At 33.8% G+C, this 27,470-nt stretch overlaps 1 protein-coding gene across 1 annotated transcript in view; it reads right to left on the reverse strand.

Annotated features, from left to right (window-relative positions):
- LOC131696196 (muscle calcium channel subunit alpha-1-like) overlaps positions 1–27,470 on the reverse strand; it is a 192,001-nt gene that overhangs the window by 12,026 nt on the left and 152,505 nt on the right. Inside the window, exons 2-4 of the mRNA XM_058984740.1 lie at positions 25,406–25,458; positions 25,181–25,327; positions 24,652–25,123 (exon numbers count right to left, since the gene is read on the reverse strand). Coding sequence (XP_058840723.1) covers positions 24,652–25,123; positions 25,181–25,327; positions 25,406–25,458 — 672 coding nt within the window. The remainder of the gene's footprint in view (positions 1–24,651; positions 25,124–25,180; positions 25,328–25,405; positions 25,459–27,470) is intronic.

Consider the following 27,470-nt stretch of genomic DNA (forward strand, 5'->3'; position numbering starts at 1 on the left):
TATTTTATTTGTGCATGTCATGCTTTAAAGTGGCCTATTTCTAAAATAAAGCAGCGAGACGAGTGCCTTTTGATCCCACTATACATTTGTGTAAAGAAATATTCAATAATGTGAGTACTATCCACCTGAAAAATTATTACCCACTAGAAACTTGGGAACAAATCTAGCGGATGAATTTTGCCACAGATGTGTCTCTGGCAGACGTTTGCAAGTTTCGAGGTAGGACCGAAATTTCATTTGCATAAACGCGATGTACGTGTATGTAATGCACACACATATATATATATATATATATATATATATATATATATATATATATATATATATATATATATATATATATATATATATATATATATATATATATATATATATATATATATATATATATATATATATATATATATATATATATATATATATATATATATATATATATATATATATATATATATATATATATATATATATATATATATATATATATATATATATATATGTATATAACAGAAATACTTGATAGCTGAATTTAATGCAACCATGCAGAAGATAGTGAAAATTACAGAATTCGAATTATCAGCCTAAGTGAATTCTACTTCACTTCGGTTATGTCTCTGACATTACCTACCCATCTTTTTTACTTCTGCCCAAGTCAGACGTACAATTGAACCAAGTGAACAACAACTAGCAACCTCTCGATCTAGTATACATTGTCTCGAGAACAAAGGAAACTTTTAATTTATTCTTGCCATCATGAGTAAAGTAGACGAAAAATCTCTGCTCCGACCAAACACAGCGGTCGTTGACTTTAAATTCTGGTCAATAAGATTGAGTGAAGATGCTGAAGGTGAAGATGCAGCTTAAGCTCAAGGAGGTTATGTATCTATAGTACCATCACTTTCGCAATGTAGTACTCATATCATTCAACACGTTAGCACAAGCTGAACGTTTCGTTTTGCAGAACAACTTGAAGCACGTGGCTGAAAGTGATAAAGTGGGAATTAAGATTCCCGTGTATATAGAAAAAGACTATGTAGATGTAAAGTTACATGACCTATCACCACGTACCCCTCCTGATCTAATCGCAAAATACCTCTCGCAATAGGGAGAAGTAGAATCTGTTACACGCGATACGTGGAGAAACTTCTTCCTGGGTACACCTGACTGTGTTCTTGTGGTGAGGATGCGGATCGAAAGACCAATCCCCTCCCACTTGACTATAAAACTCAAAACCCACGAAGGTACTATTAGTCAAACTACGTTATGCACCCATGAGGGGCAAACCCCTACGTGCAAGTATTGCAATCAGACAGCGCACCACGGACAACCTTGCGCGGAAGATACAGAGGAGAATGTATCTCTACCGATTGCCAACGCATCCACGGCAAACCAACCCAAAAAAGAGTTTTCAATACCAATACCTGAACCACAAACGGTTGTCAAATTTGTGGCAGCTGTTCAGTCCAAATTAACAACTGCTAAAGCAGCATCCAGCACTCCAGAAACCACTGTAAGCAACATCGGTGATGAAGATAATAACAATGACGACGGATTTACATTGGTCACCCGCAAGTGCAAAAAGCAGGAAAGAACATCTGGTCGCGAGCACCAAGGCACTTTTAACGATGATGACCTTGATGTGGAGGACAGGAGAGAATTAAATGGTCCCCATGACGCAACAGGCGAGCCGCGAAAGTAGGTCTGCTCACAATAAAAAGTTGCGCGCACGAGATCCAACGGACAATGAATAATATTTGTTTTTATTTTTATTTTTTACATACTGTGAACACATAAAAGATCCACTGCTCCGTTAAGCTACCGCTATGAGCCGTGTCAAATAAACGAAACAAAAAAAAGTATACCGGTTAAATTAGGATACCCTTTTAACATTAACTATCGTACGAATGGGAACAGGTTTGTCAAATTTTGGAAGAATTCGACATAATAACTTCTTGAAAACTATAAAAAATTGGTGTAATTTGATGCAATTGATAACAACATCCTTAAACAATTGGATGTGCCCATTAATATACTTTGAATAATAAATGCAATTAAGACCCGTTTTTATTAGCCCCGTGGTGTATTTTAGGCTGACAAAATGAGGGCAATTGACTAAATCGGGACATATTGTTTTCTTTCTTTATAATGAACTGAATCTGTTGAAATATTCTTCCCTTTCCTTGATGTAGTCTGATAGCCATTTCTGATTATCTAATATAATTTTTTCTTAAAAGGGTCTTCTATTTCTATTTTTCCAATTCTATTCTCTTATCTTTGCATCTTTAAGATAGGAAAACATGATCAAGAAAGGAATTAGCATAATTCCGAAACCGGCATCTTTGAAGCATTAAAATTATGGAGAATCAGTTTTTCAAAAAATTGTAACCAAGTTCCTGTCTTTAGCGAATTTGTTGAGACTATCATTTAAAAAAAATTATTGCAGGCATGAATACTACGTGTAGGCAGTATATCGAGTTTTAAAATGATATTTATGATATGATCCTTAATCTATTTTTTGTTTCTAAAATTACTATTGAGAGCTTTACAAACTCAAGCTTTGCATAAAATGAAAATTTTTATTGATTATAAACAGTAGAAGAGATTTATCATAAACAGTAAAATAATAACAACTTATTTTAAAGATAAACACAAATAGCCTAAAGAATTTTGATACCCTGAACACATGGAGCCTTCATGTCTTCAACAAAGTGGTTTGTAATAGCACTCGCTAAGATTTTGCTGAAGACATTATGCCTCGAATTATTATTTTTTAAATTTTGATTATAGAGCTTTAAACCATATGGCCGATGGTTTAAAGCTCTAAAGCTCGATGGCCTCTTTTCGGGTTAGAGTAATCTCTTTTGGAAAAATCTCTGATCCTATGTGCGTGGTTGGGAATCGAACCCAGGTGAGCTGCGTACAAAACAATCGATTTACCAACTACGCTATGCGCGTTCCCCAAGAATTAAATGTGTTTGAAGAGTGAATTCTCCATAAATACTTCTTGGAGGATACAACGCCAAAATTATTTTATCAAATGATGTGCTGTCTAATGTTTGTAAAATTCATCGAAGATACTAAACCTCCGAAATTGGCGGTTTCAAAATGATGCGATCTTGACCTTAAATTACTATTATCGAACATTTATTATAGCTATTCATATAATTGGTAATACAACAAAAATAAAATGCTCATCAAAATCGATCAGGACCTGTTAGAGTCGAACGGAAAACATTATTTTTCATAAAAATACCTTTACTTTCGGAAAGTGTTATACTCGTTATTAACCATTATCAATTTTTCGGTGAGCAGTTCTATGTTTCATAGACAATAAATCAATTCCAACTTCGCTACTTATTAAAAAAGACCGTAATCCATATTACAGTACATCCCTTCAAAAGTGAGCTCTATATGATAGAAAATCTGAGAATTATGATTAATTTCAGAATTCTGAGATGAGTTTCTATTGGAATATTTTCATGCAGGTATTTGATATTGATGTGATTTGACAACTGTGAGATCATGATCAACAGGTCACTTACAGGTCATGATCCCAATTTCACAACTTTTCAAAAGTTCTCATGGTGTTTAAAACAACAGGTTATTTATATACTGATTTCATAATTATTCTTGTAATATTGAATGAAGTTTGTCAGCATGAATAATTTTTTCTGTTCTTTCCATTTTTTTATGTTGTTGGGGAGAGGAGGGGTGCTTTAAACTCCAAGCCTCCTCCTGGTTAGGCCATTGCTTGGAGTTATTTATATAGCTTTTCATTCTCCGAGATATGTTTCAGATTGATCCGCTGGTTAAAAGATAGAAATTTTGCTCTCAGATTGCTCGCGCAAATGAACATTTTGTGCACCGATAAGTAATCAACTTCCATCCAAGAAATTGTTCAGTGGTTATTTCCAGTGGTTGTAGATACAAAAATAAAATACAAAATTCGTTTTATCGAAATAATATTTGGCTTATTTAAATGAATTATTACTATATTGAACAATAAACAGGCGACAAAGGGTAATCCACAAACAACAAGCCATAACTTTTAAAGTGTTCAAAATAGATATTTGATGTCTTCAGTAAAGTTATTTGCAAAAGTAAGAGCTACAAATTTACTGAAGGCATCATTTTGATATAATCACTTCCAAGAAAATGTATGAAAATATCTCACTGTTAGAGGGATTAATCGGCCAAAACACAACACCAAAAGAAAGGGCATATTGTATCCAGTAAAATCTCTGAAGAAACTATTGACCTAAAATTAGCCGTTTTGGGGTTAATAATAGATTGCATGATTTTAGTCTTATTTCTGGCTATGGGAAATGATAAAAATCTTTCGTCCGTATTTAATGGTTAATATCTCGTTTGATAAATATTCGAAAGGTATTCGAATAAGCTTTCTAAAAATATATAAATTGTTCAGTTACGTCATCAATTTCGGCAGTAAGTTTCAAAAAACTGCAAAAAACGCCATTTTTGCACCTTCAAGCATTCATATCTTGGAAACTAAACATCAGAATCAAAAACCATTAAATAGCGTTCTGTCTAGGTGATAGGCCTTTCATTTAAAATTGATTTGGATAAGATCGGTTTAGCCATTGCTGAGAAACACGTATGAGAGTCTGTCAGTTACATACACACACAGACATTGTCCCACATCGTCGAGCTAAGTCGATTGGTATATAAGACTCAGCCCTCCGAGCCTCGGAAAAAATCTTGCAAGTTTGAGTGAATTCTATACATTTCTTTTCTAAGAAATGTAAAAATTGATTTTTATATAGAACGCAAAAAAAATAATTGTTTTCCTCGCTCTCGATAATTTTTTTTTTGCTTTTTTTATCTCTGCCATTTTGTTTTATCTTTGCCGTTTTCGGTGTCTTTGTACGAATCGAAGTGCTTTTCTCCGGGCGCGTAACCCGTCGATGAAAACAGATGATAATCGAAAGGGGTCAGGGTCTGGTGAATTGGCGGGGGAGGTGGCATCTCCCAGTTGAGTGTCACCAAGTTGTTTTGGACCATTTTGACTGGTGCGATCGGGGCTTCTCATGCCTTTGTTTAAAAGCTAGCCTTTTTCACTCACAACACGGCGCAATTTGATTAGTTATTGGTGGTAGCAATAAACATTGACAGTTTCTGTTTTTTTTTTTAAATTTTTCCTAATGTATTTTTAATTTTTTTAATTTTTTTTTTATTTTCCGATAACGCACTGTCGCTACAGGCCTCCACAAGCATTCGATTCGATTAGGTAGACAATTTCTTCCAATTAAAGGAAATTAGATCTTCTCGCATATGCTCTTATTGTGACACAAACTTAGACCTGATTACGCAAGGGATAATGTAAGTTGTCATATGAAATTGCTTATGATGTGCAATGATTAATGTAAACAGGTGTCGAACTCACACAAACAAGTATGACGTTTCTATGGTAGCTAGATATGCTCAGTAACGCCATCTATGAGTTAATAAAGTTAAAGATGGATGGATGTTTGGCATAATGTGGGACAGAGCCACGGCGTTTTCAACAAAAAAAATCATCCTTTTACCTGCTTTCCAAACAGAGGGATTCATGTTTATTAAACATTTAATGCACTGTTCGACAGTAAAAAACAACTTGAGTGTGTTTATACCGCATATTGGTTTTTGGAAAAAAGAAGGAAAATACATAATGAATAATTGCGTTGTCCGTTTTAGTACATTAGAATCGGTTTTAAGATATTTTGTATTATCAATATTTACGGGATTGAAAATTTCGCAAAAATCAATTTTTTTTTGAAAATTTCACTAAAATAAAAAAAAGACATTTGAGCGCTAAATTGAACGGAGATTTTCTACACAAAATCGCGTTCTCGTATTATGTACATTTAAAGTCATGAATTCTAAAATAAAATTCAATGGAAGACATAATTTTGTAACCGTCAACTTTGACGATTTAGTATCTTCGAAAAAGTTTCAATACAATACATCATTTGTAAAAATAAACTTGGCGAATAATTCTTCTGGACAAAGCGTGTTTGTTGAAGTAGTTTATTAAAAAAAATAGAAAGTTGTGTACAAGACACCACCACCGACATTGAAAATGCGACATAACTAGCGAGCACCATGTGCACCATCATCGCATCAATATAGCAGTATTTTTCAGGTCACACACGCATTACGTTGTTACTTTTAATGTTATTGTTCACTGGTAAAGATACATAATTGATTATTAACAAGCAAAAATTTAAGACAAGTTAATGAAAGGGGTGTTTGCATCATGTGTGAATATTTGTTTAAATTATGATTCACTGGTAAAGGTACAGAATCGACAAGCGCGAACTTAATACAAAATAATAAAAGGAATTTCCTAATTGATTTTTTTCCATTATGTATTCGTTCTAATACGAACGTTTTGCTGATAACAACGTTTTGTGATACGGGACGAGAATCATTTGAAACTATTCCAACTTGGGCGGCGATTCGTTTCTGCTACACACACGTACACACACGAACATTTCCCTTTCGCAGCTCATGTCATATAAGCACTTTGAGAAACAAAATGATCTCTTTTATCAACTTTTTATTGCAGATGGAAGACCATCCTTTGGTACGACATATACAAATATTTTCATCATTCATTCATTTTGCAAACGAATGCTTTTGTTTGTACATTATTAATTTGATGAATATTTGCTTATATTATAATTTACTGGTAATGGTACAGAATTAACAAGCACAAATCTAATACAAGTTAATAAAATTCAATTTTCTTCATCAATTCTTTCTCCATTATGTATTCGTCCTAATAAGAACGGTTTGCTAATAACTGTCTTGTGATATAGGGTGATAGTTCCATGAAACGATTTGAGCCTTGTCTGCATGACTAAACGCACTGCATAAATCAGCAATACGCCATCTCGCATTTGTTCCGCCATCGTCGCTTGAAACTGCGAGCAAAATCCTTCCAGTGCACACAAACGTTCCCCTTCCGTGCATCAAATGAAAGATTTAACAGATATCCTACTAGCAGCAGTAGCGATAACCTACCTCGTTCTATCAGCATTCAGCAGAATAATTATGGCAATGAAAGAATTCGGCCAGAAACATTCCTTTTATATCAAGCGATGAAATGTGTAAGACGTTTATGAGTGTCGAGACGAGATGAGGTCTTTGTTAGGGAAAGTATTGCGCAAATTTATGAAAATTATATGTTTTGCCGATTTTGTTTTCGGATTTACGGTTTTGTCAATAGTGTGCTAATAAAATAAACAGATAAATTTGATAACAATTTTTTACTGGCAATTTTCTGAATCGATTGGTGTTAGAATCATGAAAATCCATCACCAATTTACAAAACGTAAGTAAAAACTTTGTTTTCATACATTTTTCCAGTGGATTTGCAATAATACGAATTTTTCAATAGTGTACAGTTGAAATACCAATTTAAAGTTGAAATCAAATTTTATGATGGACTTCTCTGAATCTATTGGTATATAAATAACGCTAATCCATCAACAATTAACATCGCTACAGTCGTTTAAAATTATGCCACATTTTCGTGACTCTTAGTAAATCTTAGTTTTACACCTAGTCCCAGCCCCTTATAGTAGAGTAAAGCATTTTCAATGCTAAAAAATCGGCATCTGGTTTACTTCAGGATATGAAAGAATGGACTTTTGCCTTTCATTTGTAACCAAAAGGAGAATAATTCGTCGGGGGATCTAGAACAATTTTTTGTTTAAAGCTTTGTGGTTGGGAACTTAAGTTTTACAATGAAACTAATTCACATTTTCAAATAATAATAAAAGTGAATCTGGCGAACAATTTCATTGACTACAACTTCACAGGAAACTAGAATATCGATATAAAATCATCCGAGAAAGTTATTAAAATTTCATTAGTAGGTATTTTAGATTTGCACAGGGTCTACTGGTTAGGAAGTCGATTTAAAAGGACTTTCAAAAAATTATTAGATTTAGATGAACAGTGTATTCAAATGAATTTAAGCGTTTACAAAGTCCCATTGTATGCGAAAAAATTATATTTTCAGCTGAAATACTGGCTGCCAATAAAATGTTGTCTGAACTCGGTATAGAGAATTGCTGAGCAAACTTATTCGATAGGGCATTTTTAGATTACAATGCCCATCCCATAGAGTGAGAAACGAAAATAGAAAGAAGGCACGCATACATGGTAAGAAAAATAAAAACGGTTTACTATATTATTCAACATTTTGAAAAAAGAATCACCTTTGTTGAAATATCAATCAAATGGGCTGTGGCCGACGACGGTGGATATCAGAAGCAGCCAATCATTATGGGATTCATCATTTATAGGATCAAGCGAACGATTGCAAATTTTGGAGCAACGGTTACAAATGCTAGAAAATGAACAGTTGCTGCAAAATGAACAATGGGAAAAAGAACGCCGTGTGAGAGAACGAGAGTACGATCGTCAAATAGTTGTCATGGAGCAAAAGTACTACCTCATATCAGCCACGATCCAGGAGGATTACGAACGCAAGCTTGCTAATATTCGGCAAAAATATGACCGTGAATCAGTTGCTATGCAGTGCAAAGACGTGCGAAACCCACCTAACGAACCCAGAACTTTATTTCGAGATCGATCAAAAAATATTGCGGATGAGACGATCACCCGAGAGAAGGCGAAACCGTGTAACAATAAAGACCAGGCAAATGAAATACTTCAAATATTGTTCATATTTGTACGGCATGGAAACCCGTCCCTGCGTTTTAGAGATAGCGCAAAATAGTTTGATCAATATTACTGTTTTTCAGTTGTTGTGCTTGTTGTAATTGCAGACGAAATATCTTATATTGCACGGTGGGAGCAAAGTATTCTGCTCACCGATAATGGGAAATCTTACCCAATAAGAATTTGGGACCCTGGATCTGAGTTAACAAGTTGTTTTATGTAAAATATGCATCTATGTGCTACTCGAGAGATGAATTAGTGCACGGGTGGGGGTATGTTGCGACGCCCCTTTTTTCATAAAACGTTTATTTGACACGGCAGTTGCAAAAGCTTTTTACGCCGGGGTTTTTTTTACATAACATGTTACAAAGGTTCTTAAGACTATCACGTTATAAAAAAAAAAATTCTAATGCTAACACTGAGGATAATCATCATTTTGAATGTTTTTAATTATACTCTATTTTCTTGAATTTCATTGTAAACCTATTAATAGTTTTTCTGTAAATTGCGACGCCCTTTATACGCAATTATATGGCAGTGAAACTAATGATCATTCCCTCGCGCATCTGTCAATACGGGCTAGTTTGCTATTGAGTGCTAGAAGTGTTATAGGACGAAACAGAGACGGCATGGAAAAATGTCGTAATCCTCGAAATTAAATGTTAGCGGAACTAGTACAGGGAACCGAAAGAACACTGAAATGTAATTTATTAAATGAAACCGTTGATTTGAATTTGTGAATTTATTAATAAAACTATTACAGCTTTGAAGCCGCTGTATAGCAGGACTATCAAAACGGTGTTTCCTTTCAAAACTAGCCGCAACAACCTTAATGAAGGAGTTCATTGTAACTTTTGATTGAGAAGCCCGTTTGACCATTTCAACATTAAAAGAAAGATGATTGAAAGAGAAAAAAATCTTTGCGTTGTAGGTTTACATTTGTTATCTTTTGAGATAGATTCAATTTATCAAAATGTATAGATGCAGAGTTTTGCTTGTACTCAAATCGTATTTTATTTCTAAAAAAAAATATTTCACATAAGCTTAGGAAAAAGGATCCAAACCAAGTTTCATAATTTCCTTTAAGAATAAATCCAGTTACTCGCAGAACACGGATACAATTCTTCAATTGCTTCGAAACCTACATGCTTTTTTTAGCTGTAGAGTCTTGGTTTCCACTGCGACCATTTAAAGGAATATTGTGCTACATGCTTGAAAAAAAATGAAAAACAATGACTGTTGTCAGGATTTGAACGCAACGCAATCTGCCATTGTGCGTGCATGGTGCGTCAAAGCATCCGTCATACGTTTTAGTACTCAACGGATACGGTGAAGTCGAAGTCGGCGCTGACGGTGAAGTTCTATTCTGTTTGAGCCTTTATTGTTTTATCCCTAACGGTACTGTTTCGCTAATAATAGGCACTGTTTTAACTTTCCTTTGTTTCAAATCTCCTAGGTTTCCCCTACTCACCGATTGCTGTGGGGCATACCATCCTCTTGTTGTGGGGCATATTACACTGTAACCAGGGACATTGGGTGATAGCTAGGGTTCGTCGCGGTGCGGATGTGGGCGGTAAATGGATTGTCCGCACCGCAACCGCAAAAAAATAATAAAACCGCACCGCTTACCGCAACCGCACTTTACTTACCGCACTGCACCGCGCGGTAATGCGGTAAATGCGGTAAAATTTTCATATTTTTAAAAAATAGTGTTGGAAAATTGTTCATTTGTGTAACAGTATATAATAAAATGTTATTTTTATTCACACGAAATTTAACTTTAAGAATCAGAATGTATTGTTTATGAAAAAATCAACTTTTCATTTTCTCTTAATAAAATTCCGTTCATTTTAAGGCAAACATTATACATTCAAAAACGTTCTACTGCAGTAATAGGAAAACTTTTATTTTAGCAACCCTTCAGTTAATTGTAAAAAGTGGAATAAAAATGTAATAAGGAATGAAGTTGCATATTTTTTTCTTTAAAAATTCATATTTTCAATGCTTTTGACATTTGAAAATAAAATGTATGATTTTCGCATTTACGTAGTAAAACCACCTTTCATTCTTAAAGGAATTTCACCAAAAAAAATTTAAAGTCGAAATGCCAGTACTTCTATATAGTAGCGCATATATTCCAATACAGTGAAATAAAACCATATTGTATTTCATCAATAAGAACGGCGCCATATTTGACGAAAAAATTGCTGTATACATTACATCTAATCAGGTGTTCGGTCTCAACCGGTACAGAATTATTGAACATTAGAAAAACTGCAAAAAATGTATGATTTGTAGCATACAGCAGAAATGACTTTTAAAAATAGGGGGTTTTACGGACAATATATCTCAAAACTCTAACTTCCGCATTCTTCAAGAAACAGATGTATTCTCATTCAACAACTAAGATTGCTCCCTTTGAAAATGTATGAAGTGTAATTTTCCTAAGGCTAGTTCGAAAGTTCTAGCATTTAATGTATTTTCCTCGAATATTTTGACAATAAGCCAAAGGCAAAAACTTCAATTGCAGTGAACGGGAGTCAAACTATGTGGTATTTGGCAAAAAAAGCTACAAAATAGTCTTAACTGAAAAATATTAGGACTTAATTTGGTAGAAAAATATAGTAAATTTGAATGGAAGTACGCGAAAAAAAGTTATGCATACTTTTTGAGAAAGAGTCCATTAAAATTTACTGTAGAAAAATTCACATTGAATTTACACAGCAATCAAAGAAGATAGAAATACGATGCTGATGATCGAATGATAGAATAATCATCCAAATTTGGACCCCTCCTTATTTTGGACGCTTTCATACATTTGTATGCTTTACTGCCAATTATTGCAAATTCGTTTGGTTTGACGAAGATAATTATATTCTTTGAGTTTGTGTTTAAGTCCCAGCATAATTAGTTCATCTCTAATTCCTTTAAATTAGTCAAAATTCGCAATTGAAAAATTGATATCGATAACGATTCACAATTCCACGATTACCAACAGAAATCGGGAGAAGTGATGCACTTTTAAATTGGATTTAAGAGTACAAATTTATTTTTTTAAATGATCTAATAATTTTGTCTCTTTTTGGATCTTGCATTTTATGTATTTGAAATGGTTAGTTTGTGAATTTTTGCTTAAAAGTATCCAATAACTAGTCCAAAATATGTCGTAAAAATAATAGCGTCAAAATATTTTGGGCACAGCTAGATTTTCTTTTGTAATAGCAGTCTGTTTATCAATTTAGAATAATCAAAATTATCACTTTATCAATTATTTTTTTGCAGTACGGTACCGCGCGGTAAAAGTTCTTTCCCGCACCGCATCTGCGGGAAAAAGTGTCACCGCATCGCAGATTTTGCGGTGCGGGTGTGGTAAATACCGAGCGGTTGCGGTAATTACCGCAACCGCGACGAACCCTAGTGATAGCAAAAACTATAATTTAGGCATCATTGAAAAATGTTCAATAATACTTGTATCAGGATGTTTTACATTTCATAGAAAAGAAATGTATAGATCTCGCTCAAACTTTCAAGATTTCTTTCCGAAGCCCGGAGGGCCGAGTCTTATCTACCAATCGACTCAGCTCGACGATTTGGGACAATGTCTGTGTGTGTATGTAACGGACAGACTCATTCGTGTTTCTCAGCAATGGCTAAACCGATCTTATCCAAACCAATTTTAAATGAAAGGCCTATCACACAAACAGAATGCTATTTAATGGTTTTGATTCCGATGTTTAGTTTCCAAGATTTGAATGCTTGAAGGTGAAAAATGGCGTTTTGCAGTTTTTTTTAAATTTACTGTCGAAATTGACGCAGATGACGCAACTGAACAATTTATATATTTTTAGAATGCTTATTCGAATACCTTTCGAACGAGCTATAGATTGTTGAAGTTGAATATTTATCAAACGAGATATTTAACATTAAATACGGACGAAAGATTTTTATCTTTTCCCATAGACAGAAATAAAACCAAAATCATGCAATCTATTATTAACGCCAAAACGGCTAATTTTAGGTCAATAGTTTCTTCAGAGATTTTACTGGATACAATATGCCCTTTCTTTTGGTGTTGTGTTTTGGCTGATTAATCCCCCTAACAGTGAGATATTTTCATACATTTGCTTGGAAGTGATTATATCAAAATGATGCCTTCAATAAATTTGTAGCTCTTACTTTTGCGAATAACTTTACTGAAGACATCGAATATTTATTTTGAACACTTTAAATGTTATGGCTTGTTGTTTGTGGATTACCCTTTGTCGCCTGTTTATTGTTCAATATAGTAATAATTCATTTAAAAAAGCCAAATATTTTTTCGACAAAACGAATTTGGTATTTCATTTTTGTATCTAAAACCACTGGAAATAACCACTGAACAATTCCTTGGATGGAAGTTGATTACTTATCGGTGCACAAAATGTTCATTTGTTCGCGAGCAATCTGAGTGCAAAATTTCTAACTTATAACCAGCGGATCAATCTGAAACATATCTCGGAGAATGAAAAGCTATATAAATAACTCCAAGCAATGGCCTAACCAAGAGGAGGCTTGGAGTTTAAAGCACCCCTCCCCGATCAGAAACACATAACAGAAATATTTCAAGAATTTATCTCACGTTGTTACTTGTTATAAATTTCTGTTATTTTAACTACTAACGAGACCAAATTTATAACACAATATGTTACACAAATTGTGTTCTGTTATAATCTTGTTATTTCATTTTGATCGGGTCCTCTCCCCAACAACATAAAAAAATTGGAATAAACAGAAAAAATTTATTCATGCTGACTGACTTCATTCAATAATTATGAAATCAGTACAAAGATAACCTGTTGTTTTAAACACCATGAGAACTTTTGAAAAGTTGTGGAATTGGGATCATGACCTGTAAGTGACCTGTTGGTCATGATCTCACAGTTGTCTAATCACATCAATATCAAATACCTGCATGAAAATATTCCAATAGAAACTCATCCCAGAATTTTGAAATTAATCATAATTCTCAGATTTTCTATCATATAGAGCTCACTTTTGAAGGGATGTACTGTAATATGGGTTACGGTCTTTTTTAATAAGTAGCGAAGTTGGAATTGATTTATTGTCTATGAAACATAGAACTGCTCACCGAAAAATTGCTAATGGTTAATAACGAGTATAACACTTTCCGAAAGTCAAGGGATTTTTATGAAAAATGGCGTTTTCCGTTCGACTCTAACAGGTACTGATCAATTTTGATGAGTATTTTATTTTTGTTGTATTACCAATTATATGAATAGCCATAATAAATGTTCGAAAATAGCAAATTAAGGTCAAGATCGCATCATTTTGAAACCACCAATTTCGGAGGTTTAGTATCTTCGATGAATTTTACAAACATTAAACAGCACAGCATTTGATAAAATAATTTTGGCGTTGTATCCTCCAAGAAGTATTTATGGAGAATTTACTCTTCAAACAAATTTAATTCTTGGGGAACGCGCATAGCGTAGTTGGTAAATCGATTGTTTTGTACGCAGCTCACCTGGGTTCGATTCCCAACCACGCACATAGGATCAGAGATTTTTCTAAAAGAGATTTCTCTGACCCTATGGTTTAAAGCTATATATAATCAAAATTTTAAAAAAAAATCGAGACTTAATGTCTTCAGCAAAATCTTGGGGAGTGCTATTACAAACCACTTTGTTGAGGACTTGAAGGCTCCATGTGTCCAGGGTATCAAAATACTTTGGGCTATTTGTATTTAACTTTAAAATAAGTTATTATGATTTTACTGTTTATGATAAATCTCTTCTACTGTTTATAGTTAATAAAATTTACATTTTATGCAAAGCTTGAGTTTGTAAAGCTCACAATAGAAAGTAATTTTAGAAAAAAATTGATTAAGGGTCATTTCATAAATATTTTTTTAAAACTCGACATACAGCCTACACGTAGTATTCATGCCTGCAATATATTTTTTAAATGATAGTCTCAACAAATTCGCTAAAGACGGAACTTGGTTACAATTTTTTGAAAAACTCCATAATTTTAATGCTTCAAAGATGACGGTTTCGGAATTATGCTAATTAGATAGAGCAAGACTGAATTCCTTTCTTGATCATGTTTTTCTTATCTTAAAGATGCAAAGATAAGAGAATAGAAATGGAAAAATAGAAATAGAAGACCCTTTTAAGACAAATTTATATTAGATAATCAGAAATAGCTATCAGACTACATCAAGGAAAGGGAAGAATATTTCAACAGCTTCAGTTGATTATAAAGAAAGAAAAAATATGTCCCGATTTAGTCAATGTCCTCATTTTGTCAGCCTAAAATACACCATGGGGCTGATAAAAACGAGTCTTACCTGTATTTATTATTCAAAGTGTCTCACAATAATAGATACATCCAATTGTTTAAGGATATTGTTATCAATTGCATCAAAATACACCAATTTTTTATAGTTTTCAAGAAGTTATTATGTCGAATTCGTCCAAAATTTGAAAAACTTGTTCCCATTCGCACGATAGTTAATGTTAAAAGGGTATCCTAAATTAATCGGTATACTTAAGAGTTGTTGTTTTGTTTTTGTTGCAGATTGAGAAAATACAGAAATTTTCAACTTTTGTCCTACACCAGCAGTTCTCAACCTTGTTTGCTCCGCGGACCCCTTCGATATCACCTTAGGTCATCGCGGACCCCTTAGAAATTATGCTGGGCGATCGCGGAGCGCTTCGAAATTACCCTGGGCGGTTGCGAACCCTCACGACCCCCCAACAACGACTTCATCATCCCCTAGGGGTCCGCGGACCCCAGGTTGAGAATCGCTATCCTACACAATATTACAAAAGCTTATTGAACAACTTTCTCTAGTAAGGTTGTGAAAATTATAAAGTATTAATAATTATAAAATTATACAATAATTTTTATTATTTTTTTAATAAACGGACAGTGACCGTCGCTTCACAACGCAGTTTATTCTTTTATGGCTTGCGGTGAGCACGGTCTCTCGAATTACTGAACTAAAAATTATGAAATTGAACTTGGTTTTTAGAATTCATTTCAGATTTACCCCGCCGAAAATCGCGCAAATGGATCTGAATGAGACCAGTTGGTGCGCTAAGACGATTTCGTTAGATATTCAGAACAACGTGCACCCAGTGCACTAACCTAAGTGACGGAGGGTTACCGAAAAGTTTTGTGAAAAAGAAAATTTCAGTTATTGACGATGATTTTCCCTAACGGGTTTCCAAAGTTTTTTATTTGTTCTTTGGCATTAGGATTAGCGATAATAATTCAAATCAAAGATACTACTGGAAAGTCGATATCGAAGTAAAGTGAACACTTCAGAGGTTGCGCGATATCAAGAGCTGCAATTCCAGTTCTTAGTTATCAGTGGCGTTGGAAATTTGAGTAAACGCTATTGAGAGTATGAACTTCAAACTGATTCAAAAGGAAATTCGATTTTTTTGGCTCAGCACAACATATATGCACATTAGGAAAATTCAGTTTTCCTTACACAATGCATTGATTGAAGAATTTTGATATAATGACATATAACAGAGCCTTAGTAATAATTCGTTTGTATGTCTGCTTTTCCATTGATTTGGTTACGCTTTTGAGATTTCTAGCCCTGATGTTGTCCTGTTGTTGAGCGATTCTCTGAGTCCTGCCACTATACCATTGAGTATTTGTTATCAAAAAATCGCGAAGCATCATGTTCAAAATGTTTTACATTTCTTATAAAAGAAATGTATAGAATTCGCTCAAACTTTCAAGATTTTTTCCGAGGCCCGGAGGGCCGAGTCTTATATACCAATCGACTCAGCTCGACGATTTGGGACAATGTCTGTGTGTGTATGTAACGGAAAAATTCTCATTCTTGTTTCTCAGAAATGGCTGAACCGATCTTATCCAAACTAATTTTAAATGAAAGAACTAAAAAACAGTATGAACGCTATTAATTTGTTTTTGATTCTGATGTTTAGTTTCCAAGATATGAATGTTTGAATGCGTAAAAATAGCGTTTTTTGCAGTTTTTTTGAATTATCTGCCAAAATTGACAATATAGATTAACAATTCACATGTTTTTAGACAGCTTCAACAAATACCTTTCGAACAAGCTATAGATTGTTGAAATCGGACTATTATCAAAAGAGATATTTAACATTAAATGCGGACGAAAGATTTTTATCATTTCCCATTGCCAAAAATATGACCAATAACATGTAATCTATTTTTAACGCCAAAACGGTTAATTTTAGGTCAATAGTATCTTCAGTGAATTTAATGGAGGCAATATGCCCTTTCTTTTGGTATTGTGCTTTTGCTGATTAATCCCCCTATGAGTGAGATATTTTCACAAATTTTCTTGGAAGTGATTATATCGAAATGATGCCTTCAGCAAATTTGTAGCTCTTACTTTTGCGAATAACTTTACTGAAGACTTTAAATATCTATTTTGAATACTGTAGAAGTTATGGCTTGTTGTTCGTGGATTACTCTTTGTCGCCTATTTTTTGTTCAATATAGTAATAATCCATTGAAATATGCCAAACATTATTTCGATAAATCGAATTTTGTATTTCATTTTTCTATCTACAACCGCTAGAAATAATCACCGAACACCTCTCAAGTTGTCTGGAAGGAACTTGATAACTTATCAGTGCAAAAATGTTCATTTGTGCGAACCTTCTGACTGCAATTTTTCTAACTTATAACCATCGGATCGATCTGAAACATATAGGAAAATGAAAAGCGAAATAAATAACTCCAAGCAACAGCGTAACCAAGATAAGGTTTTGGGGTTTAACACCATACAACCCCCCCCCCCCCAACACACCCAAAAAAATATTGGATTGAAGTTGAAAATTTATTGATGCAGACTGTTTTAATTCAATATTACAATAACAATTATCTGATCCGTACATTGATATCCTGTTGTTGTAAACATCATGAGGACTTTTGATAAATTGTCGGAATGGGGTCCTGATATGTAACTGATCTATTGGTCTTGATTTCACAGTTGTCTAATTGCATCAATATCCAATTCCTGCCTGAAAACATTCCAATGGAAAGTTCCAGTTCTGTAATCAATCATAATCCTCAGATTTATTTTCAAATTGAGCTCATTTTTGTAGAGATGTACTGTAATAAGGGTCTTTATTTAATAGGAAGCGAAGTTAAAATTGATTTAATGTCTCTAAAACATAGAACAGCCCATCAAAAATGCATAACTTTCAACATTTGCTAAAAATGTTTTTGCCTTTCTCATTCACTCTAAAATTCGTCAATCTAATTCCGACCGGGAGAGCCGAGTGTCATATGCCAATCGACTCAGTTCGTCGAGATCGGAAAATGTCTGTGTGTGTACCGTAAACCGGGGTGACTTTGATCAGCGGGGTGACTTTGATCACTCGAAACTTTTTTCCTAGATCGCTTATTAAACCAGAATAATCTACCGAATCATTTTAATTTGAACTGAGTTTTACTCTAAACTTATAAAATACTGATTTGTTATACTTTTTGAGTATATTGTTCGGTTTTTGGGTACAAAAACTACAAAAAACCGATATTTGACTTTATCTTATTTTTACGAAGCTTCATGAAGTGTCTATTTTTTATAAATCAAATAAATCTCAGATTTGAGCAAAAGTAATAAATTACAAGCGAAGTTTTTATTTTCCTTTAGATTGGGATGTACCAACTTTAGTTTTAAGAGTTTGTTTATTTTTAATACATTTTTTGTAAAACTAGTTGGCAATTATTTCAAATTATTTTAAGCTAAAATTCGCAACATTTTTTTATTGTTCAATATTCCAACGTGTTAGAATGGATGAAACTTTTTGTACATCGATAAAGCACTGAAATAAAACAATTCTAGCAGTTTTAAAGGTTTTCAGAATCTTTTATTCTAGTTGGACACTAATTATAGGAATTTTGATTACTCGAATTTTACAGTACATTGAAATACTTTGTATAATACCAATTAACATCTATTTAACAATGAATATCTTTCCTGAATCAGTTTAAACAAGCATTTCAATGAAAAACATTGACAATGATAACTTAATGTGGGTGAACATGCAGGATATCAAAGTCACCCCGGAATACGAAAACGTACTTCAACTTGAAATCATTTTTGGAAAAATAGCTGTAAGCGGACAATTTTAGGTAAAACCATCCAATCTTGTTCTCCATACATCAGTACATGGTTTAAAACTATTAAACTTGAAAAAAATGTGTTGCGTCTACAAATATGTAAAGATTACTTTGAAAAGTGATCAATGTCATCCCGGTTTACGGTATGTATGTGTGTATGTGGAAATAAATGTGACCTCTGTTAATCAGAGATGGCTGGATCGATTTGCACAAAGTTAGTCTCAAATGAAAGGTACAACCTTTCCATCGGCTGCAATTGATTTTTTTATTGATTGGACTTCCGGTTCCGGAGTTACGAGTTGAAGAGTGAAATCACACAGTAAATTCCCATATAAACTGAAATGAAAAATTTTCGAAATGAATTTTGTATTTTTGATGCCAAATGACCTTATAATGCATGACACATCGAGATTTGATGTTAACTCGAAAAAAAATGTTTGACAAAAATTGATTTTTTGGACTTTGGTACATTTTTGCCTTTCTCATATAGAAAGGTTATGCAATCACTCTAAAAATCGTCAATCATACCGGCCCGGAGGGAGTATGCAGTGAGTGGTTGCTACTTTAAAATTAAAACTAGTTTAAAATTTCTTAACAAGTTGAAAATTTTCGGCAGGACCCGGACCTCCCGGATCTTACTTACTTATGTGATACTGAAACATTGCTTGAAACCAGCGGCGGTCAAGCGATGTTTCAGTATCACATAGTATCTCAAGATCGTGGTTGTCGATCCATTGTACGTATAACAAATATAACAAATCGTACTGAACATGTAATATTCATTTCCACCATTGTATTGAACATAACCCGCCATGGAATCGTAGTCTGGACAAATGAGAATAGCACAATTGCATTACTAGGTGGATTAAAACAGGTTTTTATTTTGGGAATGCGTCGAGTTGAGACGAAAACGTAATATGATTAATATCGAGGATAACACTTTCCGAATGTAGAGAGAAATTTATGAGAAATGACGATTTCCATTCGACTCTAGCAGGTCCTGATCGATTTTGATGAGAATTTGATTTTTGTTGTATGACCAATTATATGTGTAGGTCTAATGTTCAAAAACAGTAATTTAAGGTCAAGATAACATCGTTTTGAAACCGCCAATTTCGGAGGTTTAATATCCTCGATGAATTTTACAAACGTTAAACAGCGCATCATTTGATAAAATAATTTTGTCGGTATATCGTCCACGAAGTATTTATGGTGAATTTTCTCAGGTTAATATTCATGACTACAATAAAGTCTCAACAAATTCGCTAAAGACACGAATTCTGTTACTATTTTCTGAAAAAATAATTCTGCATAATTTTAAAACTTCAAAAATTACGGTTTCGGAATTATGCCGTTTGGATAGTAAGATCGATTTTCCACAAACCCCCACCAATTGTAAAATTGGTATTGTAAAAAAACGTAAGGGCGATACTTCAATGCTGATAGGTGGGACCGAAAAAGTAAACAATCGTCAAAGGGGCGATACTATCATTTTGTCAATTTCAATAGCAAACAAAAATTTTAATTTAATAATTTCAAATACTTGATGAAGTTTTGGGTTTCGATCACTGAATCATGTAAACTAGGATGTAAAAAACACAATAGTTCTTAAATAGGAAATAAAACCAAGCCTAGAAATATTCATTGTTGATTTTCTTTGAATGGTATCACTGCTAGTATCGCGTTTTTTTTTCAGAAAAAGCGTTGATTTTTAGATCTCATCGCTTTGGAAATTTGAGTAAAGTATAAACTTCATTTCGATTAAAAAAAAATCGATTTTTTGGCACAGTACAATATACATAACCCCTTTAGGAAAATTCAGTTTTCCCACCACAATGCATTGATTGAGGAATTTAGATATTTTATTAACAGAGCATTAGCAATAATTCGTTTGTATGTCTATTTTATGGGCCATTTTTTCGCTTTCCCATTGATTTGGTTTGAGATTTCTAGCACTGATGTTGTCCTATGCTGATTTGAGCGATTCTCTGTGTCCTGCCACAATCCCATGTAGTATGTGTTATCAAAAACATCGCGAAGCATCAAGTTCTAAATTTTCTCAAATTATATAATATCCGAAGAGAGTGATAAGAGTTATAAGAAATGTCTCATCACACTGTTAGGTGGATTAAAAGCGTTTTTAATCGGTATAATATCCGAAGAACGTGATAAGAGTTATAAGAAATGTCTCATCACACAGGTGGATTAAAAGCGTTTTTAATAAAAAATGAAACGGGTACTAATTTCAAACTAATATAACAATAAATTAGTAAGTTGGTGCGGGGATCATAGTGTCGAATGTTGAAATATAGCTATTTTTGCTTAAGGGGGGCGTATTAGACCTGTTTACCCAAAAACCCAAGGTTTTTTTCGCGGGAAAATTGGGTTTTTTTGCAATTTTTTGATATTTTAGTAATTGAACATTAATGTATTGTTATCCAAACATTTTTATTTTATTTATGAGCGTTATTGTCATAAAGTTTTGCATGTATATGAATTCTGAATGGTTTTCCTCGATTGAATCATTGTTATAGCGGTGATCCAACATTTCTTTACAAATATTGTGGTTAAATAAGTGATAAAACACTTTTTGGGTTGCGTTTCTTACTGTGAATGCACCTAAACGTACTAAACATTTTTTCTACTGTTGCCCTTAAAATGAGTAACAAGCAGAATAAAAGTAGTTTTGGCATCATACGATTATTCTAATTTTCACTAGTCAGAGTAACAATGAATATTGTTCCCAGTATTATATGAAACAAGTTGGAATATAGAATGGATTGAAATTAAAGTCGTAAAACCCGTTATAAATATACTAGAATGTGAAAATATTTCAAAATCGGACAGGAGCTTTTCGATTATGTCATATAGAATAAAAACCGTAAAAAAGTATATCCGGTTCTTACAAAGGACTTTTCTTTATCCAACTTTTAATATTGAATGTAGCGTTGTACGGAATTTCCTGTGAGCGAATTATACTGGAGGTTCATACTTGCCGACTTTTTCAGGTGAGAATATTCTAAGCGATTCTTATACTCAAGGATCTCCGATTTTTACGCTTGATGTATACATTCGATCTTTACATGCTAAGATATCAGGAGGGGGTTCTACAAAGTATGTTTTATCCTTGCGACTTTTATTTTCGGTCTCTCAAATGTAAATGCAAGATTCCTTAACCCTCCGGAAGTCGCGCTTATGGCCTACTGAACGAGCAGCCGCTGGTGCCCTAAGACGATTTCGCTAGATTTTCAGAGCAGCGTGCACTAGCGCGACTGCCCAAAGGTTAAAAACCTGTTTTAATCCACCTAGCGGTGCAATTGTGCCTTTCTCAATCGTGAACACGAGAATTTTTTAGTTGCTTATATTTATTAAAAATTTTCAAATATATACATTACAATTTTATTATACATGACTTGACAACTATATACAAGAAAAGAAATCATTATTCGAGTTCTAAAATTTTGCAAAAGAAAAACCAGCCACGGTAACATTGAATTGAAAAACGGAGCGAAATCGGATAAGTCCCAAAAAGTCGATGTTTATAAAAAAAAAATCGAGATAACATAAAATCTCGACGTTTCATGCATTTTAAAGATGTTTGGCATCAAAAATACGAATTCGATTTCTGAAATTTCATGGGATTCCCCCATTGAAAAAAAAATTGAGTTCCGGCTTATATGGGAATTTCATATGTGACCTGATGGTTTAGTCTATATATCCGGACCCATATAAGAGATCCGTACGAAATTTTATAGACATCTGTGGGATATTGTAGCTATCATTTGAGACTAAGCTTGTGAAAATCGGCCCAACCATTTCCGGGAAACTGATGTGAGTTCGTCAATTTTGAAAGATGGCCGCTTTTCCCGGGCACTTCCGGAACCGTCTATGGTAGTCGATGTAGCCAACGAAAGTTTGGTTGGCCGTCGGTGATCTAGAACTGCAAATTTAAGTAGTTTGAGAGACATTTTAGCGAAATTTTTACCTTTTTTGCTTTCATCGGAGTATCGGTTTGAATCACAATTTGCTATGTGATCGCACGCCACAACCCGTAACTCCAGAACTGGAAGTCGGATCGGGATGAAATTTAATTGCCATATACGGGGACTCAACACCTTTCATTTGAGACTAAGTTTGGTTGAATCGGTCTAGCCATTTTCGAGAAACCGATGTGACTGTTATTCTGAACTTGGATACTTCCGCTGGGGCTTCCAGAACCGACGATGGTTGCCAATTTACCAAATAGACTTTGAATGGATGTTAGTGACCTAATACTACAAATCGAAGCAGTTGTGGTCATATTTTGGTAAAAAATTCACCTTTATGCATTCATTGCAGAATTTATTAAAATCGACATTTTCTGCTTGATCGTGCTCACCACCCTGTAATTCCGGAACCGGAAGTCGGATCCACTAGAGATTCAATAGCAGCTTATGGGAACCCTTTCACCCTGCAACACCTTTCATTTGAGACTAAGTTTGTCAAAATCGGTTCAGCCATCTCTTAGAAAAATGAGTGCCATTTTTGGTCACATGCACATACAGACGCACATACACACATACATACATACACACATACATATACACGCACAGACATTTGCCGAACTCGACGAACTGAATCGAATGGTATATGTCACTCGGCCCTCCGGGCCTTCGTTAAAAAGTCGGTTTTCAGAGCAATTGCAATACCTTTCTATTGAAAAAGGCAAAACATTAAATGAACATCATACATTCGATAAAACGAAAAAAACCATATTTCGTCCGGGTTAAAATGATTTGGGAAAAAACCCGGTTAAAGCCCAAAAATAAAAACCCGGGAAGATGGAATTTTTCCCATCGGTACATCACTGCTTGGAAGAAAGATACACTTCGTAGTAAAGCTACCAGATTCGGGTTCTGATTTTGCACGAATCAACTAGGTATACAAACATCAAAAAATGAGATATTGATAGAATTGGATACAGAATTACTTCAGCAACATTTGACTTTTGCCAGATTTTAAATATGTAAGAAAAAGCAAAAATTATGGCAAAAAGTAATTTCTAATTATTATGTAGAGGATACTGCGATTCAAACTTTAAACTCGTTTTTCTTGAAATCAATAAATTGTTACCTAGTTCGGTCTAACCACAGAGAACAGACATATAAGCTAGAACAAACTTTCCCGAAAAACCTGTGTAAACACTTAAAAGAAAATACGTTGAAAATCACCATTGTATACAGGTTCGCATGCGTGAATCATCATTGTATCCAAGTTTGCACACAAGTCACGTATCGCGATTGCTGGCCGATCGAAGCGCCGACCAGTGGCAAGTTGCTACTTGCTGTTGTCATTTCAAAGCGACAGTTTTATTTCTTACACAAGTTGAAAACTTTTCGGGAAAGTTTGTTCTAGCTTATATGTCTGTTCTCTGTGCTAAAATCAACAAACAAAATCTAGCATCCAAACCAGCATGAACGGTATGCTTGCGTATGTTTTGTTTATTTTTTGACATTTGTCATACCCATATAAATGAAATTTATCACGAAATGAGCAACATAGGTAGTCGTACCTGTTATTATAAAACGAATAAAAATTTGATTTCTGGGTGAAGTCGTGGACTGTCGGTTTTATCCACAGTGTCGGTTTTACCCATAATTCCCCTGTATTCAAATGTAGTTCGGTAATTGCGCCAGGTGCGCTACTAACCTCATATCAATTTTAAATGGCATGGATGTAGTCTTATTTGTTTCAATATGAAAGACTGTTCTCTGCGTAGTGCACATGCGATTTTGACAACTTTCCAATTGAACTATAGCAGTCTAGAATATTTACCTTGAATCTGAACGCAGCCAGTTTGAAAACAAATTCTAAAGCGAAAACTGCAGTAAATATCAAATTTAAGGAATCAAGTACATCAGTATACATTTCTGGTTGGCGGTAGAATTTCATTGATAGCGTAATTGTGTTGATCATGATTAACATGAATATCATATATTCAAATGGCTGCGATGTCACGAACCACCATACTTTATATTGTATTCTATGCTTCGGAATATACCGACGAATGGGTTTGGCTTTAAGGGCAAATTCTATGCAGTTTCGTTGATTTTTATCCAAATCGCAATTTTTATATTCCTGCTCGCCTTCATTTTGGAATGTTACAATAACGAAACCAACGAATATGTTAACCATAAAAAAAGCGATAATAATGATGTAGATAATATAATATGCTGCAACAATAGGCCTAAAATTATGTATGGGGCCGGAATCTTCCTCATGAGAGTCAATCGAGACATATAGAAGACTACAATAAAAGTAAAGTAATTGTCAATTATTATTTTATGTGGTTTTATAAACATACCCTGGCCACCCCTCAAACGTTGACACTGTGAATAGAGTGAGCATTGCTTTCGAAACATCATCAAAGTGGAAACGGTTTCTGGTCCATTCTCGTTCTTTAGAAACAGGCTTGTCAACATTTCCATCCTCGTAAACGAGATATGTCCCACTAGAAACGAAATACATAAGAGACAATAGATCGTAAGATGTCATGTTTTAGGTGACGGAGGATGTTGAAATTACTTACTGGCAATCAGCTTCTTGCATCTTCGAACCGTCAGAGCACGAGAAAAATTTTCCCTGTAGAAACAACACAAGATAGTAAGAATCGTGATTGAAACACATGTTAATATGATTTAAATTAGTACTGAGCGCAACTCACAAATACCTATAGATAGAGTAGGGCGAGTCAATTTGCATGAAGCCGAACGAAATCGATTTGCAGCGCTCTCTAGCGATGTTCTACAGACTATTTTAAAACCCTATTGTTCGAGAGGTTGTATTGCCCCGATTTTGATGAAAATTTTATAGTTTGTGCATATGTGGGATGGAAGCATTGAAAACACTAGGTTACAAAATAAAAATAAAAATCTGAACTTCAATATTTGAACACTATTTCTAATGTAAAATTGTGTGCTGAATTCGAAAATGAAGTCCAAAAAATTAATAGTAGGACAGTTTTAGATTTACAGTAAAAAAATGAATTTCGCGTTTAAAATAAAAAGTACGTTCAGTAAAATCCTAATATCTTCGGCTGTAGTGCATAGATATGAAATACTATTATGTTGAATTAAATGAATTCAATTTCGGTCGTTTGAACGTTGTGTTTTAGTGAGGTTACTAGTCCTGACGTTATTTACGAGTTTATTGAAATTTTTCTTAATTTCTTCTAATTTTTTTTATAGAAAAATGTTCGTTTGGTAAAGGTTCGATAAAGCAATGCTAAAAATTATATGTTTATGTAAACTTAAAGCCTGCTAATGACCAATGAAAATAAGCACTTGTTAGTTTAAATCTGATGAAAGATGCGAAAGTTATTCATTTTTTTGTAACATGAGAATTTTTGAATTTCTTTGGGTCAACTTATGAACCGTCTCAATTTCAATTTTTTCTAGGGCTTGTTTCATAATCTATGGGGGACTCTCTGTTAGAATTCTGTTTAACAAGTAAATTGAAGAATTTTGAAAGAATTTAATGTGGAGTAATTTTTTTTATTCATTTCGTTTATTTGATAGGCACAAATACGTTAGCTTGGCGGTGCCAAATTCTTTTGTTTTTACATTTTGGATACCTTAAAACTAGGAGGTTACAATGTTGAAATATTTTTTTTTATAAAAAAGAAAAATTTTACAGCTATCTTAAGACTGGAAATAAAATTCTATATACAAGAGAGGGGCAAAATATTTTTTTTATGAAAAATTTTCATAAAATTTGTGTTTTGAAATGCTAGGTGTTAAAATGGTTTTTGTACAATGTTAATACAAACTATATGAACCCGTAGATATATGTGATGCTACATACGTCATGTATTATAAAACTAATAATTTGTAAAACATTCAATTTATTTTCCCTCCTAGAACATCTAGCAGTTTGTGTTTTGAAATTATGTAGGACAGCGAACAAGACTTATTTTAGGTTTAAAATCTCAAAATCTGAACTTCAGAATGATTTGAAGAACGCAGAATATTTTATAATTGCGCTTGGATATTCTACGTAACGTATTGTACTATATTGAAGTTTTGCGGACCAGTACAGTAAAATCAGTTCATCGTAGAAGCCAATGTGAATCCAATATAATTTCAAATTACGAACCTCTAGACGTTTTAATAACGTAAAATAAATTGTTACTAGAGCAAAATGTGACGAAATAGGTGGATAAGTCATAATTCGTAGCTAGTGCCCCCATTTAACATTTTGCGCCGTCAATTATGTGTATGAAGGCGTTGTAGAGCGTGCAGTTTATAACGTATTTTGCACATATACGATTCTGTATGACACATATCTATATTATGCGTATTCTTAATGTCAAATTTTTGATGACATTCCTCCACTGAGTATACAATTATAGTTAAAAGGAGTTTTGAATCATTTGGATAAACGATTTCGAATATTACACCACATTAAATTCATTCAAAATTCTTTAATTTATTTCAGACAGAGAGTCCTCATATATTATTTAACAAGCCCTAGAAAAAAATGAAATCGAGACGGTTCAATAAGTTGACCTAAAGGAACACAAAAATTTTCATCTTACAAAAATTTGAAAAACTTTCGCAATTTTCATCCGATTTAAACTAATAGGTACTTATTTT

This window comes from Topomyia yanbarensis, unplaced genomic scaffold (assembly GCF_030247195.1).
Source record: "Topomyia yanbarensis strain Yona2022 unplaced genomic scaffold, ASM3024719v1 HiC_scaffold_9, whole genome shotgun sequence".
NCBI lineage: Eukaryota > Metazoa > Arthropoda > Insecta > Diptera > Culicidae > Topomyia > Topomyia yanbarensis.